General features: G+C 39.2%; 1 protein-coding gene across 2 annotated transcripts in view; it reads left to right on the top strand.

The window, feature by feature from the left end:
• Window positions 1–22,833, top strand: part of ST8SIA6 (ST8 alpha-N-acetyl-neuraminide alpha-2,8-sialyltransferase 6) — a 124,793-nt gene that overhangs the window by 55,803 nt on the left and 46,157 nt on the right. For both annotated transcript variants that reach the window (XM_084871333.1, XM_084871332.1), the window contains one exon: window positions 20,275–20,361. In XM_084871333.1, coding sequence (XP_084727459.1) covers window positions 20,275–20,361 — 87 coding nt within the window. The remainder of the gene's footprint in view (window positions 1–20,274; window positions 20,362–22,833) is intronic.

The following is a 22,833-nucleotide window of genomic DNA, read 5'->3' as shown; positions in this document are numbered from 1 at the left end:
ACCTACAGAAACTGCAATAATAAATGTTATTGTTGATTTCAACCACTATATTTTGCAGTAGATTTATCATATAGCCCTGGGTAACTAATTAACTTATCAATTAATAATTCTTTACATTATTATAATAATTATTACCAAATTATCAGTAGTGATAATAACAGTTACCATTTGTAGGGGCATACTATACATGAGATAATTTAAATTCATCTACAGTCCTTGTAATATTTCTTCAGCATAGATTTCATTATTCTAATCCCACAAGTTAAAGAAATGAGCTCAGAGAGTTTAAATGGCTTGCAGAACATCAGCCAGCTACAAATGACAGAGCCAGGATTTGGATGAAATTCTGACTGTTCTTTTTACTCTGTGGTGTCACTCTTAACTAGTAGAATTGCCAGCCATAAATATAAGACGAGAAAGGCATTTGACTTTATGATGTGAAGCTACTCAAAAGTGATCCATCTCCAAAAAATACTATACACTTTCCTCACTTCTTGTTACTTACCTGGCATTTTACTTAAGCTTTTGTAATGCAAGTATATTTAGGTAGCATTAGCTTGCACAGCAGTTACTCTAATTGCAACTTGGGGATCAATGTGGCTTCTCTTGGTAAGATCATAGCTGATGGTTAATGATTGTCATGGTTCAAAAGTAATATCTGAAACCTTTAGGTGTTCTTATGTGCTAATCTTATATCTAATTTCAATTTCATAAACACACAGCAACTTCTATGTGCCCAACACTATGACAACCACAGGGACAGTTATTCTCAACCTGGAGAATAATTGTGTGCATCAGACTCACTGGGAGCTTTTTCAAAGTACACATGGCTGAGAAAGGAGATGAGAACTCTTGTGTTAGGGACACAGTGACAAAGTATCTCTGCTTTTTAGCAGCTCAGTGTACAAAAAGAAACACATTCACTTCTTCTCATTCATCTCTGCAGATTCCGCCTTGTCACCCCTCTCTCTTAACACCACAGTGCCCCAGAACTCAGTCCTCAGGTCTCACTTATTAGTAGTCTCCTCTCCATTCTCAAGACCTAATTTAGTCTTATGGATTTAAATGCCACCTACACACTACAGTTCGCAAATTTCTATTTCCTGCCTGAACCACTTTTCATATTTGGGTGTACCTCTGTCCAATCAACACCTGTGAGGAATCTCAAACGTGACACTTCTCCCAGCATCTCCTAGACTGCCCCTTAATCTATGAGCTCCAGTAGTCTTCCCCACTTCAGTTAACAGTGAGGCTTTTTTCTCCAGTGCTCAGGCCTAAATGTTTGGAATCATTGTTGACTCTTCTCTCTTTATCCATGCCAATATTGGTCATTAAATCTCATTGGTGCCCAGCTGGTGTGGTTCATTCGGTTGAGAGTCATCCCATGCACCAAAGGTTTCCAGTTCATGTGCCCAAGTTTCAGGATCTATCCCTAGTAGGGGTTGGGCACGAGGCAGCCAGCCATGTCTAAGCCATCTTTATTCCACTCCTGAATTGTGGCAAACAACTCTTAATTGATCTGGCTTCTACCCTGCTCTCTTAGAGACTGTTCTCAATAAAGTATACAAAGGGATTCTTTAAAAATAGATCAGGTCACTTCTCTGTTCCCATGTTTTCCCAGTTCACTAAAAATACAAGACAAAATTCTTACAGTACTTTGCAAGGCCCTTTAGGCACTTCTCAAATATACACCCTGCTCACCCCTAACCACTCTGCCTGCCTGATCAACCCTAACCACTCTGCCTGCCTGCCTGATGCCCTTAACTGCTCGTCTGCCTGCCTGAGCATGCCTAACCGTCTCTGCCTTGGCCCCCACACCCAGGACCCAGGCTTAATTCCTCTAGCCAGCTGCAGGGGTCCATAGAGATACTGGTAGGAGGGAATTCTAGAAATAAACACATAGCTGGGTTAAGCACAGAAAGGCAACCTGAAGTTCTACTAGTACACCAGCTGTGCAGGGCCAAGGGAAAAAGACATGCATAGAGACCCGTGCAAAGATGAGCACAGTGCTGGGGGGAGTTGAGATTCCTTGCATTTACTCTTGCTTTTAACCCCGGATGTCAATACAGAAACATTGCCACCCAGGGGTAGAATCACAAATTGACTCTTGTGTAAATACAACTAAAAGACAGGCTGAGAAACAAAGAAATACTGCCTGCTTGAAAACAGGATTGTGGCTTATGACACAGAGGGGCAGTGGAATGTAGGGAACTTCAATACTGTCCTTACTACATGAGAATAAACAAGCGTGCCAAGTAGAACAGTAGAGGAAGTAAATGACCTTCATTACTGCAAATTTTTATTTTTTATCTTTTACTTAAGAAACTAATTTTTTCCTTTTTTCTCATTTGATTTTACTTTTTAATTGTTATATTTTATTTTTAATTAGTATTAATACTAATATTACTTTACCCTTTTTAAAGTTTTATTTTTTCTTTATTTTATATTATTTTGATATTAGTGTCCTACATTCTGTTTTTATTTTTCCTTTAGTATCATTTTACTCTATCTCAACTTGACCTTTATGCCAACATTCTCTTCATCTTTTTCCATTTTTCCCTTTTGCTGTCCTCTTTCTTTTAGCCTATTCCTGCTTTAAATTTCCCTATTCTTTCTTTTTACCCATGTTAAAAATTCATCTGACTTATATATCTAATTTCTGCTCCCCTGCTCCAAATCCATATACACTTCTCTCTTCTCTTTCTTCACTATCCAATTATTTTTCTATCTTCCTTTTTTTTGTTTTTTTTTTGTTTTTGTTTTGGCCTTCTTTCTCTCTGTCTTATTATTGTTGTTTGTTTATTGATTGTTTTGTTTTGTTTGTTTGTGTGATTGTTTCTCTTTTTTTGCTTCTGTTTTTTCTCTCCTTGCTTGTTGTTAGTTACTGTTTGTAGTTTGCATTCATCTCTGGGTGTTTGTTGTTTGCATTTTTTTATTAGTTGTTCTATTGGAGTTTTCTCCCCATATAAGTAGTTTTTCTCCCTTATTTGTTTTATTCTCTCTTTTTTTCTCTTACTTTTTTTTCTTTTTTCAATATCATTTTGCACCCCTAATTTTATTTTCTCTGGTGGTCACCTTTATTTGTGGTTATTAATATCATGGATACATTTGTGTTTAGTGCTTTGTGCCTTGTGCCTTGTTGTGTTGTAATATGTGCCTTTAAGTCAACTAAGGAGAGAGAAAGCTATTATACATAACTAGCCATTGGAGAGGAGAGATCATGGGGAGACAAAGAAACAGTTTGCATACAAAGGAAAGGAGACATTACCTGAAAAGGAAGTAAATGAAATGGAGGCAAGCAATATGTCAGAGAAATAATTCAGAGAAATGGCCATAAGGTCGCTAAAAAGGTTGAAAGACAAATTCAACAATATGTGTAAGAACAAACAAGAAAAGAAAAATGACATCACTGCAATAAAGAAATCAATAGAAAACATCAACAGTAGATTAGAAGAAATTGAGGACTGCATCAGTGAGCTAGAAGACAAGGCAGGAAAAATACTCAAGCAGAGCAGCATCTAGGGGAAAAAAAAAAAAACTTAAAAAGCAAGAGAGCCTAGGAGAACTTTGGGACAATATAAAACAAAACAATATTCACATAATAGGGGTGCCAAATGGATAGAAAAGTGTTTGGAATAGAAATAGCAAGGAATAGAAAACCTGTTTGAAGAAATAATGATAGAAAACTTCCCTGATATGGGGAAGAAAAAACTTTCACAAGTCAAAGAAGCTTACAGAGTCCCAAACAAAATGAACCCCAAAAGACTGATGCCAAGACACATAATTAAATTGGCAAACACCAACAACAAAGTAAAAATCTTAAAACTTAACTAAGAACATAAAAGACCTGTACTAGGAAAAGTACAGGACATTGAAAAAAAGAGATAGACATAAACAAATGGAAGAACATACCATGTTCATAGATTGGTAGAATCAACATCATTAAAATGTCCATACCACCTAAAGCAATCTATAGATTCAATGTGATACCTATTAAAATACCAATGGCATATTTCAAAGATCTAGAACCAATTCTCCAAAAACTCATCTGGAATTAAAAAAGACCCTGAATAGCCACAGCTATCATGAGAAAGAATAACAAAGTTGGAGGGATCACAATACCAGACATCAAACTACAATATATTACCAACCACGGTTCTCAAAACTGCCTGGTACTCGCACAAAAACATAGATCAATGGAACAGAACAGAGAACCCAGAAGTTGACCCAAGCCATTATACTCAATTCATATTTGACAAAAGAGGCAAGAGCATACAATGGAGTCAAAGCAGTCTCTTTAATAAATGGTACTGGGAAATTTGGACAGATAGATGTAAAAAAAATGAAACTAGATCACCAACATACACCACAAACAAAAACAAACTCAAAATGGCTAAAGGACTTGAATATAAGATGGGAAACCATAAAAATCCTACAAGACTGCGTAGGCAGCAAAATTGCAGATGTATGTTGTAGCAATATCTTTACAGACACAGATCCTAGGGCAAGAGAGACTAAGGAGAAAATTAACAAATAGGACTACATCAAAATAAAAAGTTTCTGCACAGCAAAAGAAACCATCAACAAAACAATAAGAAAGTCCACTGCATGGGAAAACATATTTGCTAATATTATCTCCAATAATGGTTTAATCTCCAACATTTAGAGGGAGTTCATACAACTTAACAAAAGGAAGATAAACAATCCAATAAAAAAAATAGGCAAAGAACCTAAATAGACACTTTTCAAAAGATGACATTCGAATGCCAAGAGACATCTGAAAACATGCTCAAAGTCACTAATCATCTGAGAGATACAAATCCAAATAACAATGAGGTACCACCTCACACCTGTCAGAATGGCTATCATCAACAAATCAACAAATGACAAGTACTAGAGGATGAGGAGAAAAAGGAACCTTTCTTCCCTACTGGTGGGAATGCAGACTGGTGCAGCCATTGTGGAAAACAATATGGCTTTTCCTCAAACAATTAAAAATGAAACTACAATTTGAGCCAGTAATACCATTTCTAGGAATATATCCTTAGAAAACAGAAATATCAATCAGAAAAGATATATGAACCCCTATGTTCATAGCAGCACAATTTATAATAGCTAAGATTTGGAAACAACCCAAATGCCCATCAGTAGATGAATGGATTAGAAAACTATTATACATCTACACAATGGGATGTTATGCTACTATAAAAAAGAAGAAATTCTTATCATTTGCAACAGCATGGGTGGAACTGGAGAACATTATGCTAAGTGAAATAAGCCAGTCAGTGAAAGAAAAATATCACATAATCTCACTCATTTATGGGTAATAAAGAACATCATAACCTGATGAACAAGAAGATACAGAGGCAGAGAAACATCAAACAGACTGTCAAATTACAACTGGAAGGCTGGAGAGTGGTTGGAAGGGGAAGTAAGAGATCAAGCAAAGGACTTGTATGCATGCATATTATAAGCATAACCTATGGACGCAAGACACTGGTGTGTGTGTGAGTGTGTGTGTGTGTGTGCACGCACGTGTGAGCTACAGGGTAAGGAGGCCAGGGGAAGGACAATGGGGGAAAAGGGAGACATATGTATTACTATTTGTAATACTTTAAACAATAAAATAAAAAAATTTTAAAGCACAATATGCTAATGATATCCTAAGGCCACTCAACTGCTCGCTATGATGTGCATTGACCACCAGGGGGCAGACAGCCACCTGGTCAACCAGCTGCTATGATATGCTCTGACAACCAGGGGACAGATGCTCTGACCAGTAGGTTAGCTTGCTGCTGGGGACCTGCTGATTGGGACTGAGTGAGATAAGCAACACAGGCTAGACATACCCTTGAGCCCTCCCACAGTCCCTCTCTGGCTAACCTCTCAGGTCCCTCCCCAGCCCCGTGAACCTGTGGAGTCCCTTGACCTGGCCTGTGTCCTTTTGCAATCTGGGCTGAGAGACCCCCTCCCCCCCCTCACCCCAGTGTAAAATTTCATGTACCAGGCTTCTATTTAATATAAAAATCTCAAAAGTTAATCATGTAGGACAGAGAAAGTGTTCTTTTTTTTTATATATAAAGAAGCACTAGAGGCCTAGTGCATGAAATTTGTGCATGGGGGGGATTCCTCAGCCTTGCCTGCACCCTCTCCAATCTGTGACCCCTCAGGACTGCTGGCTCCTAACCACTCACCTGCCTGCTGACCTGATTCTCCTAACTGCTCTCCCCTGCCTGCCTGCCTGATCGCCTCTAACCTCAGCCCCACCACCACCACCATCGCTTTTTCCAGAAGGATGTCCGGAAGGTCGTTTGGAAGATGTTTAGTCTTGTGCTTTATTTTAGCAGATGCGATTCCTAGAAGATTCTTGGATGTACCTTGAACATTTCTATCAAATTTGCCAAATCATCCTCCAAACAATGTTGAACCACTTTAAACTCCCACCAGCAACCATGTGTGTGGCCTCCATCCCAGTCTGATGCCCATATCATTGATTTCCCCCTAAAAGCCTCCCTCCCCTTAGCCAGGACTGCTTGGCACTTGAGCCAATCGCACTCACTGTTCAGCCCAGGACTTGATTTCCTGATAGAATCATGGAAGAGGAAAAATAATTTTCCTCTACCTTTTTGAGTTCTTAGCGGAGGCCCTTGTAATGAAAGACAGATCACCAAGAGAAAAACAAAATTTCATTAACATGTGTACCTCGTGTACATGTGGGAGATTCCAGGGAAAAATGAATAACTCCCCAAGGTGGTTTAGAATCCAAATTTAAACACCTTCTTCCTAGGGAAGGGGGATTGGAAATGTAGGTCTCTTAGAGGAGAGTAAATTATTTTTAGGAAAGTTGAATTGGGATGGGGGAGATAGTTTGAAACAAAGTTTGAGTCTGATGTCAATTTCTAGTCTCCTGTCCTATGAGAGGAGTCAGTCTTCACTGGCTAATGGCACTTTCCCATTGAGGGGATCTATGACATTTAAACTCCTTTTGAGAGGTCTGATTTTAGACAGATCAGGAGATTTCAGTGAAAACCTCTTCTTGCATTTGCTGTTTTTCAAGCATATGCAGCTCAAGATCATCAATATAACAACATGGCATAGATTGGGATGGCATGGTCTCTGACCTTCAGAATAAACCCAACAAAAGCTTGTTTCCTCTCTTAGATGATTATGCACACATAGTAGCAGTATCCCTGGAGATGGTATTCTGACCAGACCTTCCTTGGAGTGGTCATAACATACCCTGTGCTTGTAGAAAGGTGTGGGCCATATCACTAAATAAATCAGGGTCAGTTTTCTCATCTTGTGGAAAGGAAGATAAAGTTAAGATAGTTTATTTCCCTTTCCACAGGTTTCCTATGGCTTTGTGTCTCTGCTGTGGCCACAAAGCTTGGGGCTGCAAGGTGCCTTGCCCCCCTGCAGTCTTGTGTCTCTACTCTTCTTGCCCCAGTGGTCTGGTGTGGCTTGCCTCCCTGGGTGGTGATGGTCCCAGGAAACTTTGGGCTTGTCGCCTGTCTCCAGGATCCAGGCTGTTTGGCACCTGTGTATGCAAATTAACCTTCCATCTTTGTTGGGTTAATTTGCATGCTCACTCCTGATTGGCTGGTGGGCATCGTGGAGGTATGGCTCATTTGCATCTTTCCCTTTTATTAGTATAGATTATTTGGTTTTTTTTTGTTTTTTTTTAAATATGGCAATTTAGAGATTTCACTAGGGCTCTGAAGAAAAACATTGGCATCTGTAGGAGTTAATTTATGAAGCACTTTTGGAACATTTATCTTGTCTAAGGGACCCTGAAAGGTATGGAATGAATAAAAGTTAAAGGTTCCTTTCTCCTATGGCAATTGATAACAACCACAGCATTCTAATTAGAAGTTACCATATCATGCAGAGTTGAAAACAATGTAAATTGAATTACTCTCCCTTTAGTAGATGAAATGGCAGTATGTCAACACTATTCATAGTTCAGCCAGTCTACCTGCTGCATATTTCTCTTTGTTAGCCATTATACAATCATCAACCATTTATTTAAAAAGTATTGCCCAGTGGGAAAGATTGGCTATATTAATTGAAAATTTTATAGCACTATATTGATTTAAAGACTTTCTTTTCATGTAGACCTAAGCTCTTCATGATTTCATAGAACCTAGCCACAAAAGACTGTTTGATCTCCATAGAACACCACTTAGAAACCTACTTACTTAATATTACTGGGGTATCCCCACCCATTCCAGTAGACAAAATGGTTGACTTTTACCATTAAGAGATGTCATGAGACCTGTATCAGTATGTCAGCTACTTAAAAAGGACTAATCCTATGTAATAACGAGAGAATATACTAATTGACCATCACACCCTCACAAAGGTGGCAGCACCCACAGCCACAAGATGGCAGCACCCAGTCCCCTCAGTCCCAACTCCACTGGGGCAGCAGGCATGCGGTATGGCTGGGCCTGCCCCCAGGCGGGTCTGGCCACTCCATATGCCTGCCTCTAGAGTACCCAGTCTGCTCAGCCCCTCAGCCATCCAGGGCCAGCCTGAAGTGGATGCAAGCCTCAGATATCGGCTGCCCAGCTACCCAAGGTCCATCCAAGGCACAGGCAAGTTTCGGATGGCAGCTGCCCAGCCTCTCTGGGCCACCTGAGGCACAGGCAAGCCTTGGATGGCAGCTGCCCAACTGCCCATGGCCACCTGAGGCTCAGGTAACCAGGGCCGGCTGAGGCTTGCACTGCTGGCAGTGGCAGCAGCAGAGGAGTGATGAGGTGTCACCTTCCCTGGATAACCAAGTTGCCTCCCACCCCTGAGGACTCCCGGACTCTGAGAGGGGGCAGTCTAGGCTGAGGGAGCCCCCCTCCAGTGCATGAGTTTTCTTTCTTTCTTTTTTTTTTTTTTTAAACCAACCTTTATTGTTCATATTATTACAAAAGTTCCTCATTTTTCCCCCCTCCACCAGGTTCCTACCCCACCTTCTGCCTTTTCCCCACCCTCCATTGTCCTTGTCAATAGGTGCACAGTTTATGTTCAGTCTCTTCCCTCATCCACCACTCCCCTTTCTCCCCCCCCCCCGCCCCCCAAGAATTGTCAGTCCACTCCCCTCCTGTATCTCTGATTCTATTAGAATCAACAGTTAATATTGTTCATCAGGTTTTTTAATTTCCTTTTTTTTTTTAATTAATAAACTTTTATATTTTTAAGAATAAATTTTAAAATCTAATAATTTTAAACCTTGTTTTTTCTGCCCTGAGAACTGAGAAGCAAACTTGTTTACATGTAAACTTGCCCTTGGGTTATCAACAAGCATAGCCATTCAAATGTAAATAAACACATTATTTAAAGATAGCAGCTGGCTGGAATTGGATTACCTGTTCTGGGTGGGAAGGGCATGTCCTCCCCTTTCTCCATTAAAATTAAGGTGTTAGCTTTAAAACCTCATTTTGGCAAGAGACCTTAAACTTTCAGAACTTTAAATTTTTCGGGTAGCAAATCAATTACTTAGCATTTTCTCAAGTCAATAATACCTCCATATTCCCAAGGATACACTTCTAACAAAAGACACATCCAAATAGATCAACCAACCTCATCCAGACCACACATAAGGCACTCACAGATCAACACCCCAGTGCTACAACAACTCAACACATCCAGATCTAAGCCTTCACCATTTGATTCAGCAGACCCTCAACTTCCCCCAAAAGTTTCCAGCCATGTCTGAGAGGCAGCCCTGGGGCATGGGCAGGCGAGGAGCTAGCTGTTCCAGGCCCAGCTGCTCCCGGCCTGGCCGCTGCTGCTCCGGGCCCGCCGCTGCTGCTCCGGGCCCGGCAGCTCCGGGCCTGGATGCTTCCAGCCTGGCTGCTCTGGGCCTGGCTGCTTCCGACTCGGCTGCTCCGGCGCGGCTGCACTAGGCCCAGCTGTTCTGGGCCTGGCCGCTCCGGGCCTGGCCACTCCCGGCCTGGCTGCTCCGGGCCTGGCTGCTAGTGCATGAGTTTTCATGCACCAGGCCTCTGATGAATTAATATCATAATGATAACTGCCAGGCATCTAATATGTACTCAATAGATATTTAATGATTAACTGAATTAACCAAATAGTACAGTTAAAAAACAAACAAACCTATATCTATATTAATTGATAGTCAGTGCTTGTGAGTCTTAATTTCCAAAGAAATTTCTAGAAAAATATTTAAAATTTTAATTTATTTACTTAGTATCATTTAGTATGTTATTTATAATTTGTATCTTATTTTGAGTATTATTAATAATGATTTAAATAGACATTATTTATTATTTTGGAAAGAAGTTGCTGCATCATTTAGTATGATTTATTGTATGTCTTGGGACCAGAAAATGTTTCTGATGGAATTAATTTTCTGTTTCATTATGAAAATAGATGGATTGCAGCATGATATATTGGCAAGAGGGCTGGACTGTGAATCAAAAGACATGAATTTAATTTTCAACTCACCCACTTACTATACAATATTGAGAATCTGTTTTTCTTCTCAGAACTTTTAATTTTGTCATCCATAAAAATAGGGCTATTCCCATAGGAATAGCTGTCCCTCAAATTTTGGGGTGGGTAGCTATCCTTTGTAATAAAAAAATAGCTATAAATGTAAATTTGCAGAAAGTATGATGTGATTTTTAGAGCATTTTACTTAACAGGAAACTTCTATAGAGATACATTTATCCCACAAATTAGTCCAGACTTGTAACACACATGTGAGTTCTCCTCCTCAGATGGTTTTCCACTCCAGCAATGCTCCCTTGTTACAAATCAAAATGGTACTGTAGCAATCTCAATTTCCCAAAATAACTGTTTGATTATAACATATATATCCCCAATAATATATATATTAGTAGAAAAGAGCAAGCATATAGGAAAATAACGCCCTTTGCTAGTTCTTCTTCAATTTTTCTTTTATTATGTCAGAGGATAATGATTAATTTATAAACTGGACATCAAAAAGATTCTTTGAACACAGTAACCTCTGACACAGGAAGTAAGTAGCTTGAGTACTGTTTTCTGAAGGTAGAATGGCCAGGAAAACTCTTCTTTTGTAATAGATGGGCCTGCTGTAATGTCTTGGTTTGGTTTTAAATGTCAATAGCTATAAAGTCATAAGCCCCTTTATGCAGCAAACTTATTAGTAAAATGAGATATGTTATGGTTGGTATCTTTCAATATTAAGTAAAATTGGAGCCAGTTGTAATTTATAGGAGGATATATATCACTAAAACAAAATGTTTTAAAGACTTCATATTTTACAATGCACCAAGGCACCTTTATTTTAGCTGGTAATGGATGGTAATTTGAATGTTCTAGAATAAGCTTGATAAAAAAGTAAGAATGATTTCAAAATGGCACAAAATGCTTTTCAGGGAAGCCAAAGTAAAAGTATAATATACTTAAGAGCATTTGCTCAAAATCTCAGTGGAAATAAAGTCCCCTTTACTTTCTTGAGATAGAAGTTGCTATTTGAAGCTAGTGTGATAGTTTTGTTTAAATGAGACTTAGGGTCAGACTGAGTCAGTGTCACTTGATACATCTCACCTGACCTTCTCGGCAGGCCTCCACAAGGCTCAAAATTGGGGAAGAGTGAAAAATTTTGAGCCAAGTCAACAGGTTGCCCAATTGTAGTGAAATGTAGGAACAGCACCAGCCTGGTTCAAGCTTGACAACTATCTTGGGTAGGAGAGAGCCCTGATTTGTCACATTTTCTGATTCTTTTAAAAATATCTTTATTGTTGAAATTATTATAGATGTCCCTCTTTTCCCCCCCCCCCCATAGCTCCCCACCACCCAGTTCCCATCCCACCCCAGGCCCTTGCCACCCTATTGTATCATTCCATAGGTAATGCATAGATGCATATAAGATCTTTGTCTAATCTCTTCCCGCACCCACCTTCACCGCCTTCCCTCTGAGAATCTCAGTCTGTTCCATTTCCATGACCCTGATTCTATTCCATTCACCAGTTTATTCTGTTCATCAGGTTTTTTATTTATTTGATTTTTAGATCCATTTGTTGATAGATATGTATTTGTTGTCACTTTGTTGTAAATAATTTTTTATCTTTACTTTTTTCTTCTTCCTCTTCTTAAAGAATACCCTTCAGCATTTCATATACTACTGATTTGGAGGTGATGAACTCCTTTAGCATTTTCTTGTCTGTGAAGCTCTTTCTCTGATCTTCAATTCTAAATGACTAGAGGCCTGGTGCACAAAATTTGTCCGGGGGCGTGAGGGTGGCGAGGGCGGGGGTGTCCCTCAGCCCAGCCTGCACCCTCTCCAATCTGGGACCCCTCGAGGGATGTCCGACTGCCCGTTTAGGCCCGATCCCAGTGGACATCCCTGGGCAGTTGGACATCCCTCTCACAATCCAGGACTGCTGGCTCCCAACTGCTCGCCTGCCTGCCTTCCGGATTGCCCCTAATCGCTTCTGCCTGCCACCCTTATCACCCCCTAACCACTCCCCTGCCAGCCTGATTAATGTCTAACTGCTTCCCTGTCAACCTGTTTGCCCCCAGCTTCTCTCCTCTGCTGGCCTGATCACCCCTACTGCCCTCTCCTGCAGGCTTGATCACTCCCAATTGCCCTCCTTGCAGACCTGGTGCCTCCCAACTGCCCTCCCCTGCTGGCTATCTTGTGGTGGCCATCTTGTGTCTACATGAAGGCAGGATCTTTGACCATATGGGGGCAGCCATCTTGTGTGTTGGAGTGATGGTCAATCTGCATATTACTCTTTTATTAGATAGGATAGAGGTCTGGTGCACAGGTGGGGGCCAGCTGGTTTTGCCCTGAAGGGTGTCCTGGATCAGGGTGGAGTTCCCTTGGGGCATGGGGTGGCCTGAGCTAGAGGCCTGTGGTGGTTTGTAGGCTGGCCATGCCCCCTGGCGACCCAAGCAGAGGCCCTGGTATCTGGTATTTATTTACCTTCTATAATTGAAACTTTGTAGCCTTAAGTGGAGGCCTAGGCCGGCAAGGGCAGGCAGAAAGCTTGGCTTCCTCTATCACCTGGGAAACTCAAGCCTTCCTCCTGCTTTCTCTGTGGCCACAGCCATAATGGCTGGGTTAATTTGTATATTAGCTGTGATTGGTTGGTGGATGTGGCTTGTGGTTGTAGCAGAGTGATGGTTAATTTGCATATTATCTTTTATTATATAGGATAGATTTGCTTGGTAATCTTGGTTGTAGGTTCTTGCTATTCGTTACTTTGAATATTTCTTGCCACTCCCTTTTGGCCAGCATAGTTTCTGTTGAGAAATCAGATGACAGTCAACTGAGAGTATGGGTACTCTCTTGTAGATAACTAACAGTTTTTTTCTTGCTGCTTTTAAGATTCTCTGTCTTTTGCCCTTGGCATTTTAATTATGATGTGTCTTCGTGTGGTCCTCTTTGGATTCCTCTTGTTTGGGGTTCTTTGTGCTTTTTGGACTTATAAGTCTATTTCTTTCACCTGGTAGAGGAAGTTTTTTGTCATTATTTCTTCAAATAGGTTTTCAATATCTCTCTCTCTCTCTCTCTTCTTCTGGCATCCCCATAATTCTGTTGGTATGCTTAGAGTTGTCCCAGAGGTTCCTTACACTATCTTCATATTTTTGGATTCTTTTTTCTTTTTGCTATTCTGGTAGGGTATTTTTTGCTTCTTCGTATTTCACATTATTGACTTGATTCTTGGGACCCTCTAGTCTATAGTTGAATCCCTGTATATTATTCTTTATTTCAGCCAGTGTATGCTTAATTTATGACTGGTCTTTTTCCTTTTTTTTTTTTTTGGCATTCTCACTAAGATCCTTGAAGGTCTCACTAAATTCCTCAGAGGTTTCTAGAAGCTCTTGAGTAACCTTATAACTGTGGTTTTGAACTCTACAGCATATCCAGTAGTTTGATTTCTCCCATTTCTTTCATTTGTGACATGTTTATTTGTCCTGTATTTTGGCTGCTTCCCTGTGTTTGTTTCTATGTATTGGGCAGCTAAGCTATAATGGGTGCCACGACTAAGTCCCCTTGAGTTGATAGAGTGGCCTTGTGTAGAAGGTGTCCTATAAGGCCCAGTAGATCAGCCTCTCCAATCACCTGAGGTGGACACTCTTGGTGCACCCCTTTGTGGGCTGTGTGCACAATCTTGTTGTTGATACTTGATTGCTGTTGGTGTCACTGGGAGGAATTGACCTCCAGGCTAACTAGCTGTGGAGACCAGCTGTGACTACAGTGGGAGAACTACTATGCAAGAGACACCCTTATGTGGCAGAACTTTCTTCAATGGGGCTTTGGTGCTCACTGAGTCTGCCCCTTGAGTGTGTAACTTATGGATGTGAAGAGTTATAATCTGGTATGGTCTCACACTGACCTCTGGGTACACTGGCTCTTGGATCTCCAAGGAGGTGCAAAGTCAGCCACTGCCAAGGGCCACCCAGCAGGAGATATAGAGATCTGCAAATTCCTCCTCTTTGTATTGGGTTTGGAAGTGCCCAGAAGAGGCCCAGGTATAAAACAAGGCAGGCTGGTGCTGGTGCCGGTCTTGGGCCTTTTATTGATAGCTTTAGGGCTGCAGCTTGTTTGATAGGATTTAGTCTGAGAAAGGACAGGCCATTCATATGCAAAGGCCCCTGTACACAGCTTGGGTGGGGTTGTACTTTGGGTGGGGCAGGGTCTCAGGAAATCTCCAGGGTGGAGAGAACAGAAATGTCTGCCAGTCAGCCCTGCCCTGGGGAGTTTCCAGCATGGGAACAAAGACCTCTGGGAACGCCTCCATCTGGAAGAAAGCTGCCCCCACATTCCTGTCCCAATGCCAGACAATCCAGTTTCTCCCCATATCTGACTTGGTCCCCAGAGTCTTACCTGGCACTGGAGCTCAGAGGAAGTGGGAGCTTGTAAATTAAGTGTGCGGTGCCAGCCTTTCAAGAGAAGCAGCTGGGTCTCCAGCAGCCTGGTGTCACTCAGCCCTAATATGCACTTGTTTTTACAGTCCATAGTTCTTACTCTCGGTAGGGACTTCTTTCCCAGCTCTGGGATCCTGAGCTGGGGGTCAAGTGTGGGGCTGGGACCCCTGCTCCTCAGGTGGCTCTGCAGAGGTGATCTCCCTCCTGGTTAAAACAGGGGCACTCCTGGGTGCCATACCAGCCTGTTCCATGTCTCCACAACTCCTACAAGTCTCGGTGTGCTTTCTTCTTACATCTCTAGTTGTAGTACTTCCACTTAGGCAGCTTTCCTGCAGTTCTGGATGATAGTTTGTATTTTAGTTGTAATTTTGATGTGGTTGTGGGAGGCATGTTGGTTACCTATGCCACCATCTTGGTTCTTCTCCTGCTGATTCTTATAGAATAAATATTTCTACCTTGGCCAGTTTCAAGCTATAAATGGTTTAACAACCTGTTTACAACATTCTTGAAAACTTAACAGGCAGTTCTCACAATCTATGAGCTGGCTTGAGCACAGTAATGAGAAGTAAAGTATGGAGGGAGGAAAGAGATGGTCCCACCACCATCCTGTGCCAATGAGGGTTGAGAGAAGAGATTACTCTTAAGTTCAAGAGTTGACCAAAACAACATAGAGAATTAATGGTATTTTTTTAAAAGTTACTACTGCCTAGCAACATAACCCCTTTTCCTCCATTTCCTATGTGAAATCTCCAGCATATTTGACATCGATCTTTACTGAGGAAGCTGAAATACAAAAATTCAACACTGATTACTATTGAGGGAGCACTCAACATATGGGTTACTCATTAAGAAAGGGTAAAGTTTAACAGGTTACATACACACGCACACTCCTTTAATTTTATGCTAAGAAATTGGGAAAGTAGGAAGAATGAATTGGGTTAATGGACTGGCTGAAGTGACTAACTACTGGGCTCTAGTCTGAGCCTTTTCAATGCATACCTTGAAGGAGGGAGGGCAAGGCTTTCCCACAGCTGTGAATAGGAAGAGTGAGTGAAAGTCAGCATTGGGGAAAGTTATTAAGTAGAAGCTATAAGCCATGGAATAAGTAAATGTTGTTTTGAACTTGTCCAATGTAGTTTTTTTTTACCTCATTAAATTTCATATTTATATTTAAATGTATATTTCCCATGTTAACAAGAACAATCAGCTGGAGATTGTGTTAGGCTAGATACAGGGGTCTTCAAACTACGGCCCGCGGGCCACATGCAGCCCCCAGGGGAGTCTGATCCTGCCCGCCAGGTTTTTTGGGCAGTGAGCGCAGCCAAGGTGTTACAGTAGGGATTAGTAGTTCATATAGTCCGGCCCTCCAGCTCTCTGAGGGACCGTGATCTGGCCCCCACTTTAAAAAGTTTGAGGACCCCTGGGCTAGAAATTAGAAATGATTAGTCTTTCAGGGTCTCAGAGGGAAAGTTACAGTCTAGAAGGGGAAGTCAACATGTAAATGCAAAATGAAATTCAATGTGAGAAAGTCTATTATAGGAGTAGAGAGGCCTGATACAGGAAAATATGTGCAAGAATAGGCCTTCCTTTCCAGGCTGCCGGCACTGACGTCCCTCTGGCACCAGCATATTCATGAAAAAGGTGAAGGGATTAAGTACCAATTGGCAGTTATTTAAGTAGTCACGAGGATGTAAAATACAGCATAGGGAATAGAGTCAATAACATTGTAATAACTATGTAAAGTGTCAGATGGAGACTAGACTAAGATTATCACTTTGTAAGGTATGTAATTGTTTATTCACTATCTTGTTCACCTGAAATTAATATAACATTGTATGTCAACTGTAATTGCAAAATAAATTTTAAAAAACGTATTTATTTAAATATACTGTAGGTCCATAGAATTTTGAGTTTTAGATATTTGATCCCCTAACAATGGCTGATGTGTATTGCTTATTATCTTAGTTATATCACCATGGAAAATATAATTTTATCCCAATAGTGAATATTTGAAATATTTTTGAGGTATAAATGATGAACAGCAAACTATAACTTAAATGTACAGTGTATACACCAACACTCCAATCTAATTTGAACATATCTACTACCCAAAGATGCTCTTTTCATTTATTTTCCCTACCACTGCATGCTAGTGTTTATATCCAGGTTACGTAACCCCTGATATACTTTCTGCCACTATAGATTAGTTTTCATTTCCTGGAATGGAAACTACATTGAGTACTCTTTTTTAGTTGAGTTTTTTTCATCCAGCATAATTATTCTGATAATTATTCTGAGATTGATCCATGTTCCTGTAGATTTCTATAAGTCCTTCATTTTTATCACCAAATAACAACATTTTATAGTATGTTTACACAATTTGTCTATCCATTTACTTCTGAATGGATATTTATTTATTTATTTATTTATTTATTTTTATTTATTTCAGAGAGGAAGGAAGAAGTAGAGAGAGATAGAAACATCCATGATGAGAGAGAATCATGAATCGGCTGCCCCCTGCAATTCCCCCACTCCACTAGGGATCAAACCCATAACCCAGGCATGGGTTCGATGCCCTTGACCAGAATTGTACCTGAGACCTTTCAGTTCGCAGGCCAATGCTCTATCTACTGAGCCAAACTGGCTAGGGCTGAATTGACATTTAGATTATTTACAGTTTTGGGTATTACAAGTAAAGCTGCATGGACATCAGTGTACAAATCTTTGTGTGGATATAAGGTTTCATTTCTCTTCACTAAAGACATACGAGTGGAATAGCTGGCTTACATGCCAGGTATACGTTTACCTTTTGAAGAAACTACAAAATGGCTTTATGAAGTAGTTGCATATTTTACATTACCACCAGTGGTGTGTGTGAGTTCCAGTTACTCCACTTCTTGCTAAAGTCCGTATGGTCTGTCTTTTCAATTTTAGTTTTTATAGTGGCTATGTAGTGGTATCTCATTGTGATTCAAATTTATATTTCCCTAGTAACTAGTATTGTTGAGCATCTTTTCATGTGTTATTTGCCATTCATCTATCATCTTTGATGAAGAATATTCAAATCTTGTGCCAAATTTTTAATTGGGCTGTTTGTCTTATCTTTGAGTTTTAAGAGTTCTTTGTATATACTGGATTCAAGTTCTTTATCAGGTATGTGTTGTGCAAATATTTTTTCTAATCCATAACTTGCATTTTCTTTTTCTTTACAGTGTTTTTTGAAAAGTAACCTTTAATTTTGATGACATTTAACTTACATAGATATCTTTTATAGTTTGTACATTTTGTGTAAATATGTACAAAACCAAAGAACATTGAGATTTTTTTAAAATTTTTTTTCTAGAAGTTTTCCAAATTTTGTTCTTACATTTAGGTTAATGGTACAATTTGGGTTCATATTTGTAGAAGGAGTGAGGAAAGAGTTGAGAATTTTAAAAGTAGGTATCTAGCCAATCATTTTAGTAGCATTTGTTGAAAAGATTATTCTTTTCCCATTGAATTACCTTGTTGAAAAGCTTTCTGGTTTTTCTAATTTTTCATTAATTTCTTTATCTGTCTTGATATAAATAAGGCACTGCTTTGATTATTGTAACACTGTAGTAAGTTCTAAAATCAGATAGTCTAACTCTTCCAAATTTGTTGTTCATTTTAAAATTCTGTTGGCTATTCCAGATCTTAAAATTTCCATGTGAATTTTAGAATCATTTTTTCTATTTTTACAAAAAGTACTGCTAGAATTTTTTTTTATTAAAATTGCATCAAACATATAAGTCAATTGGGGGAAAATTAAAATCTTAATAAATCCTGAGTCTTTTAACCTATGGAGATGGCATATTGCTATATATTTAGGTCTTCTTTAATTGCTCTTAGCAATTTTTGTACATTTAAGTGTATGGGTCCTGCACATCTTTAGTCAACTTTATTCTTAGGTATTTTATATTTTTATGTTACTATAAATTAAATTGTTTAAAATTTTAATTCAGGTTGTTTGCTGCTAGTGTATTAAAATATAATTGATTTAGTATTTTGATCTGGTATCCTGAAAATTTTGCTAAGTTATTAGTTCTAATAGCTTTTTTTGTGTGCATTTCTCAGATGATCATGTTCTCTCTGAATAAAAAGTTTAGTTCTTTCTTTTTAATCTGGATGGTGTTATTTCTATTTCTTGCCTTATTGTATGGGCTAGACGTCCGTCCAGTGCAGTGTGTTATAGAGATGGCGAGAGTGGACATCCTTGACTTGATCCTGATCTTAGGGGAAAAACATTCAGTCCTTCACAATTATGAATGATCCTAGCTAAAGTGTTTTTTTTTGTTGTTGTTGTTTTTTGTGGATGTCCTTTATCAAGTTGTATAAATTCACTTCCATACTGAGTTTGTTGAGTGTTTGTCATGGCTGAATGTTGAACTAGGTCTAATGCTTTTTTTCCCTTTCTTGTATTGAGAGTATTATTTTTTTTCTTAATATGTTTTCATTGATTTTTGGAGAGATAGGAGGAGAGAGGGATAGAGAGATAGAAACATTGATGAGAGAGAAACATCATCTTTTGGCTGCCTTCTGCACACCCCATACTGGGGACTGAGCCTGCAATTTGCTGTATGGGGGCGAGGGGAGTGATTTTCCTGACAAGATTCTTTACTGTCCTCTTCCTTCTCCACCCCTTCACAACATATACTCTTTCTTCCTGTTGTAGAACTTTGCTCTCAAATTGCTGGCAACTAATGACTAAGGTATTAATTGAAATAAAATTTAAGGTTTTTTTTTAATCCAAAAGTATAGTTGCATTTTAAATGATAACGCTTACAGACTAAAGAATAAGCTGTAATTAAAGGAATTGATACTTGATGATGGAATTTCAGATAGAAGGAAATCTATGGTGTACTGGGTTCCCATATAACTGTACCACTATGCCTACAGATTGAGCCCAATCTGTTTTTTTAGTATACTGTTCATACTTAAAATTTAAGATGATTCTTTTGGAGAAATTTTATCTATATATCCCAAGATAAATCCATCAACTAAACTCTAAAAAAAATGATAAACTATATATTTATAATAAACACTTATAAAATACATTTATTTGTCAATGAGTTGAAGCTAAGATGAAATGGCCATAAGATTGAAATGTGGGTTTGTGTGCTATCATTGTTTGTAATACTAGATATGACTTACGTTCAGATTACACATTCTTAAATCATCATAGTAATTCTTTGTGAATTGTATGTTCTGGAAGTTTTGAAATGGGTATACATTTACTTATTTCTCCTTTATTTTAGAAAAAAAAACTTAGAGGATTAAAATTAGTATATTTTAAAAGTGTCCTTTAGGACATGCATATATTTGCTTAGCAGTATGTGAGATCTTTATTTTCTAACTTTGTTAATATTTGATTCTTAGGTATTCAGAGAATGACTATCTTCAGATTATCACAAATGTACAGAGCTGTCCATGGAAACGACAAGTAGAAGAATATAAGGATTTTAGGTAAAAGTTTTCTTCATAAATAATATGAGATAATATGAGATTTTCTTTGTAAGGAAATAAGCAACATGTTGTTAAAAAGAAAAGTAGATGGGGGAAAGGAGATATAGGTACTACTATTTGTAATACTTTAAACAGTAAAAATAAATTTTTAAAAACGTATTGTTTAAAATAAATCTATAATAATAAAAGTATAATATGGTAATTAGACTGGATGTCCTTCTGGACGGCCTTCCAGATGAAGCCAGGGCTTTGAGGGAAGCCTGGGTCCCAGGAGCCAGAGGGAAGCTGGTGCCGGCAGCTGAGAGAAGGAAGGCCTATTCTTGCATGAATTTCATGCATCGGGCCTCTAGTAAATAAAAAAGAAAAAGAAAAGTAGAAGGAGCTAAGTGATATTCAGGATGATTTCATTCTGAGACCCTCTCATGAGTCACGCGGCACTCCATCCCCACCATTTATATAGAATTTTGTAATTTTGTTGCTGAAATTAATTATAAAACTCCCAAGTTTAAAGTGAAAGATTTCTCATGCATTTTTAGAGCATATTGCTTCATTTTTTTGGTACCAGTTGTATTTGAGGTTTATTTATTTATTTTGGAAATAAAATGTAATAAGCATTAGGATTATTTGGAAAACAGGAGGGAAAAGTCATCCATAATATCATCACTTTAGAACAAAAACTGTGTTATTTTCTGCCTATTATCTTACAGTTTTTATTGTCTTTCTAATACTAGCAATATTCAGGAGTGTGAGTTGCTCAAGGTAATAACCTGTGGAGAGTCATCAGCCTGACAAATACCAGGTTGTCAGTTGATGATTATAGAGCTATCCTGTGCTTGGATAACTTGGAGCCCACCCAGACAGAGATAAATTATGTTAAATACTACGCTGTGGCGTGTGCATGAATGCTTATCTGGCACTCATTCTCCCCAGTACCTGCAGCTAGGCCATAGTCTCTGTGCTTGCGTGGCCTGCATTGCTCTGCTTCGCGTTGCCCACATTCTGATTTTTTGTTTGTATCAAAACAAGTTTTGTCTTGTGCCAAGTCCTTTTTACTATATTATAATCCAGAAATATGTTTTTCTTTTTCTTTTACTGGTTCATATTTTTTAAGTTTACCAGGTATCATGTCTCTTAAAAATCTTATTAAGGACACTTTGCTTTCCACTAACATTCTCTAGGAAGTATCTGCTCTCTGCTTTCTTTACTGTGGGAAGGCAGCTCCTCCTGTTTGCACGGTGCTATGGCTCTACCTGCCCCTCCTGCAAGTCAGCATACACTGGAGCTGTTGGACCAGCTGCCTTTTATTCTGCTGCCATTTTGAGAGGGGTTCTGGTCAGCTCCCAGTAGGTGTGAAAGTGACTTCCTGATTGGGTCAAAACTAAAAATGAATATATTCTTTCCATTGGGTAGACCTGTAGATGTGACTTCCTGTAGGATACCATTAAGCATCTTTCCTTTCACTTCAGGATGAGGGGTGAGAAAAGGGGTTCCTGTTTAACTACTTCATTTTCAGGATGTTTTATGCTACAGAGTGTTATGCAGGGTGGGACAAAAGTGTGTTTACAGCCCTCACTGTTTGGCTCAGGGTATAGAGCATCAGCCTGCAGACCAATGGTTCCCAGGTTCGATTCCTGTCAAGGGCACGTACCTTGTGGGTTCCTGCCCAGCCCAGGCCCTGGTCAGGGCTCCTACAGGAGGCTACCAATCGATGTGTTTCTCTCACATCAATGTTTCTCTGTCTTTCCCTCTCCCATTCTCTGGAAAAATCAGTGGAAAAATAACCTCGGGTGAGTATTAACAAAAACAAACAAAGAAAATAAATAAATAAATAAATAAATAAATAAATAAATAAATAAATAAAGGTGATTAAATGTTTAAAAATAGGTTTACAGTTGTTTCTACAGAAAAGAATGCAATAATTAATAAATAATAATACAAGCATAACCACTGGTTTGCATACTCACAACTGTAAACTTACTTTTGGCCCATTTTATATTCTGAATATGTCCCCTCAAAAGTCATAAACTGAAAACATAATCCCCAATGTGATGGAGTTTGGAGGTGGTGACTTTAGGAGGTGATGAGGTATTAGAGCCCTCATGAGTGGGATTGATGATTTTATAAAAGAGACCACAAACTTCTCTCTCAAGCCTTCCACCATGTGAGGACACAGTAAGAAGACAGACATGTGTGAACCGGGAAGTGGGTTCTCACAAGATGCCGAATCTGCCAGCTCCTTGATCTTGGACTTCCCAGGCTCCAGAACTGTAAAAATTAATTTCTGTTATTGTTCTGTTATTTATGTTAATGTCTGTTATTATAGCTCATTTGGTTAGAGTGTCATCCTGATATATCAAGATTGCACAAAGGTTGTAGGTCCAAGCCCTAGTCCAGGCACTAGAAGCAACCAATTAATGCATAAATAAGGGAACAAATTGATCTCTCTCTCTCTCCCTCTCTCTATCTATCTTT

This window comes from Pipistrellus hanaki, assembly GCF_964339955.1.
Source record: "Pipistrellus hanaki genome assembly, chromosome: 1".
Classification (NCBI taxonomy): domain Eukaryota; kingdom Metazoa; phylum Chordata; class Mammalia; order Chiroptera; family Vespertilionidae; genus Pipistrellus; species Pipistrellus hanaki.
Note: the sequence above shows the minus strand (reverse complement) of the source record. Positions and strands in the feature narration are given on the sequence as shown.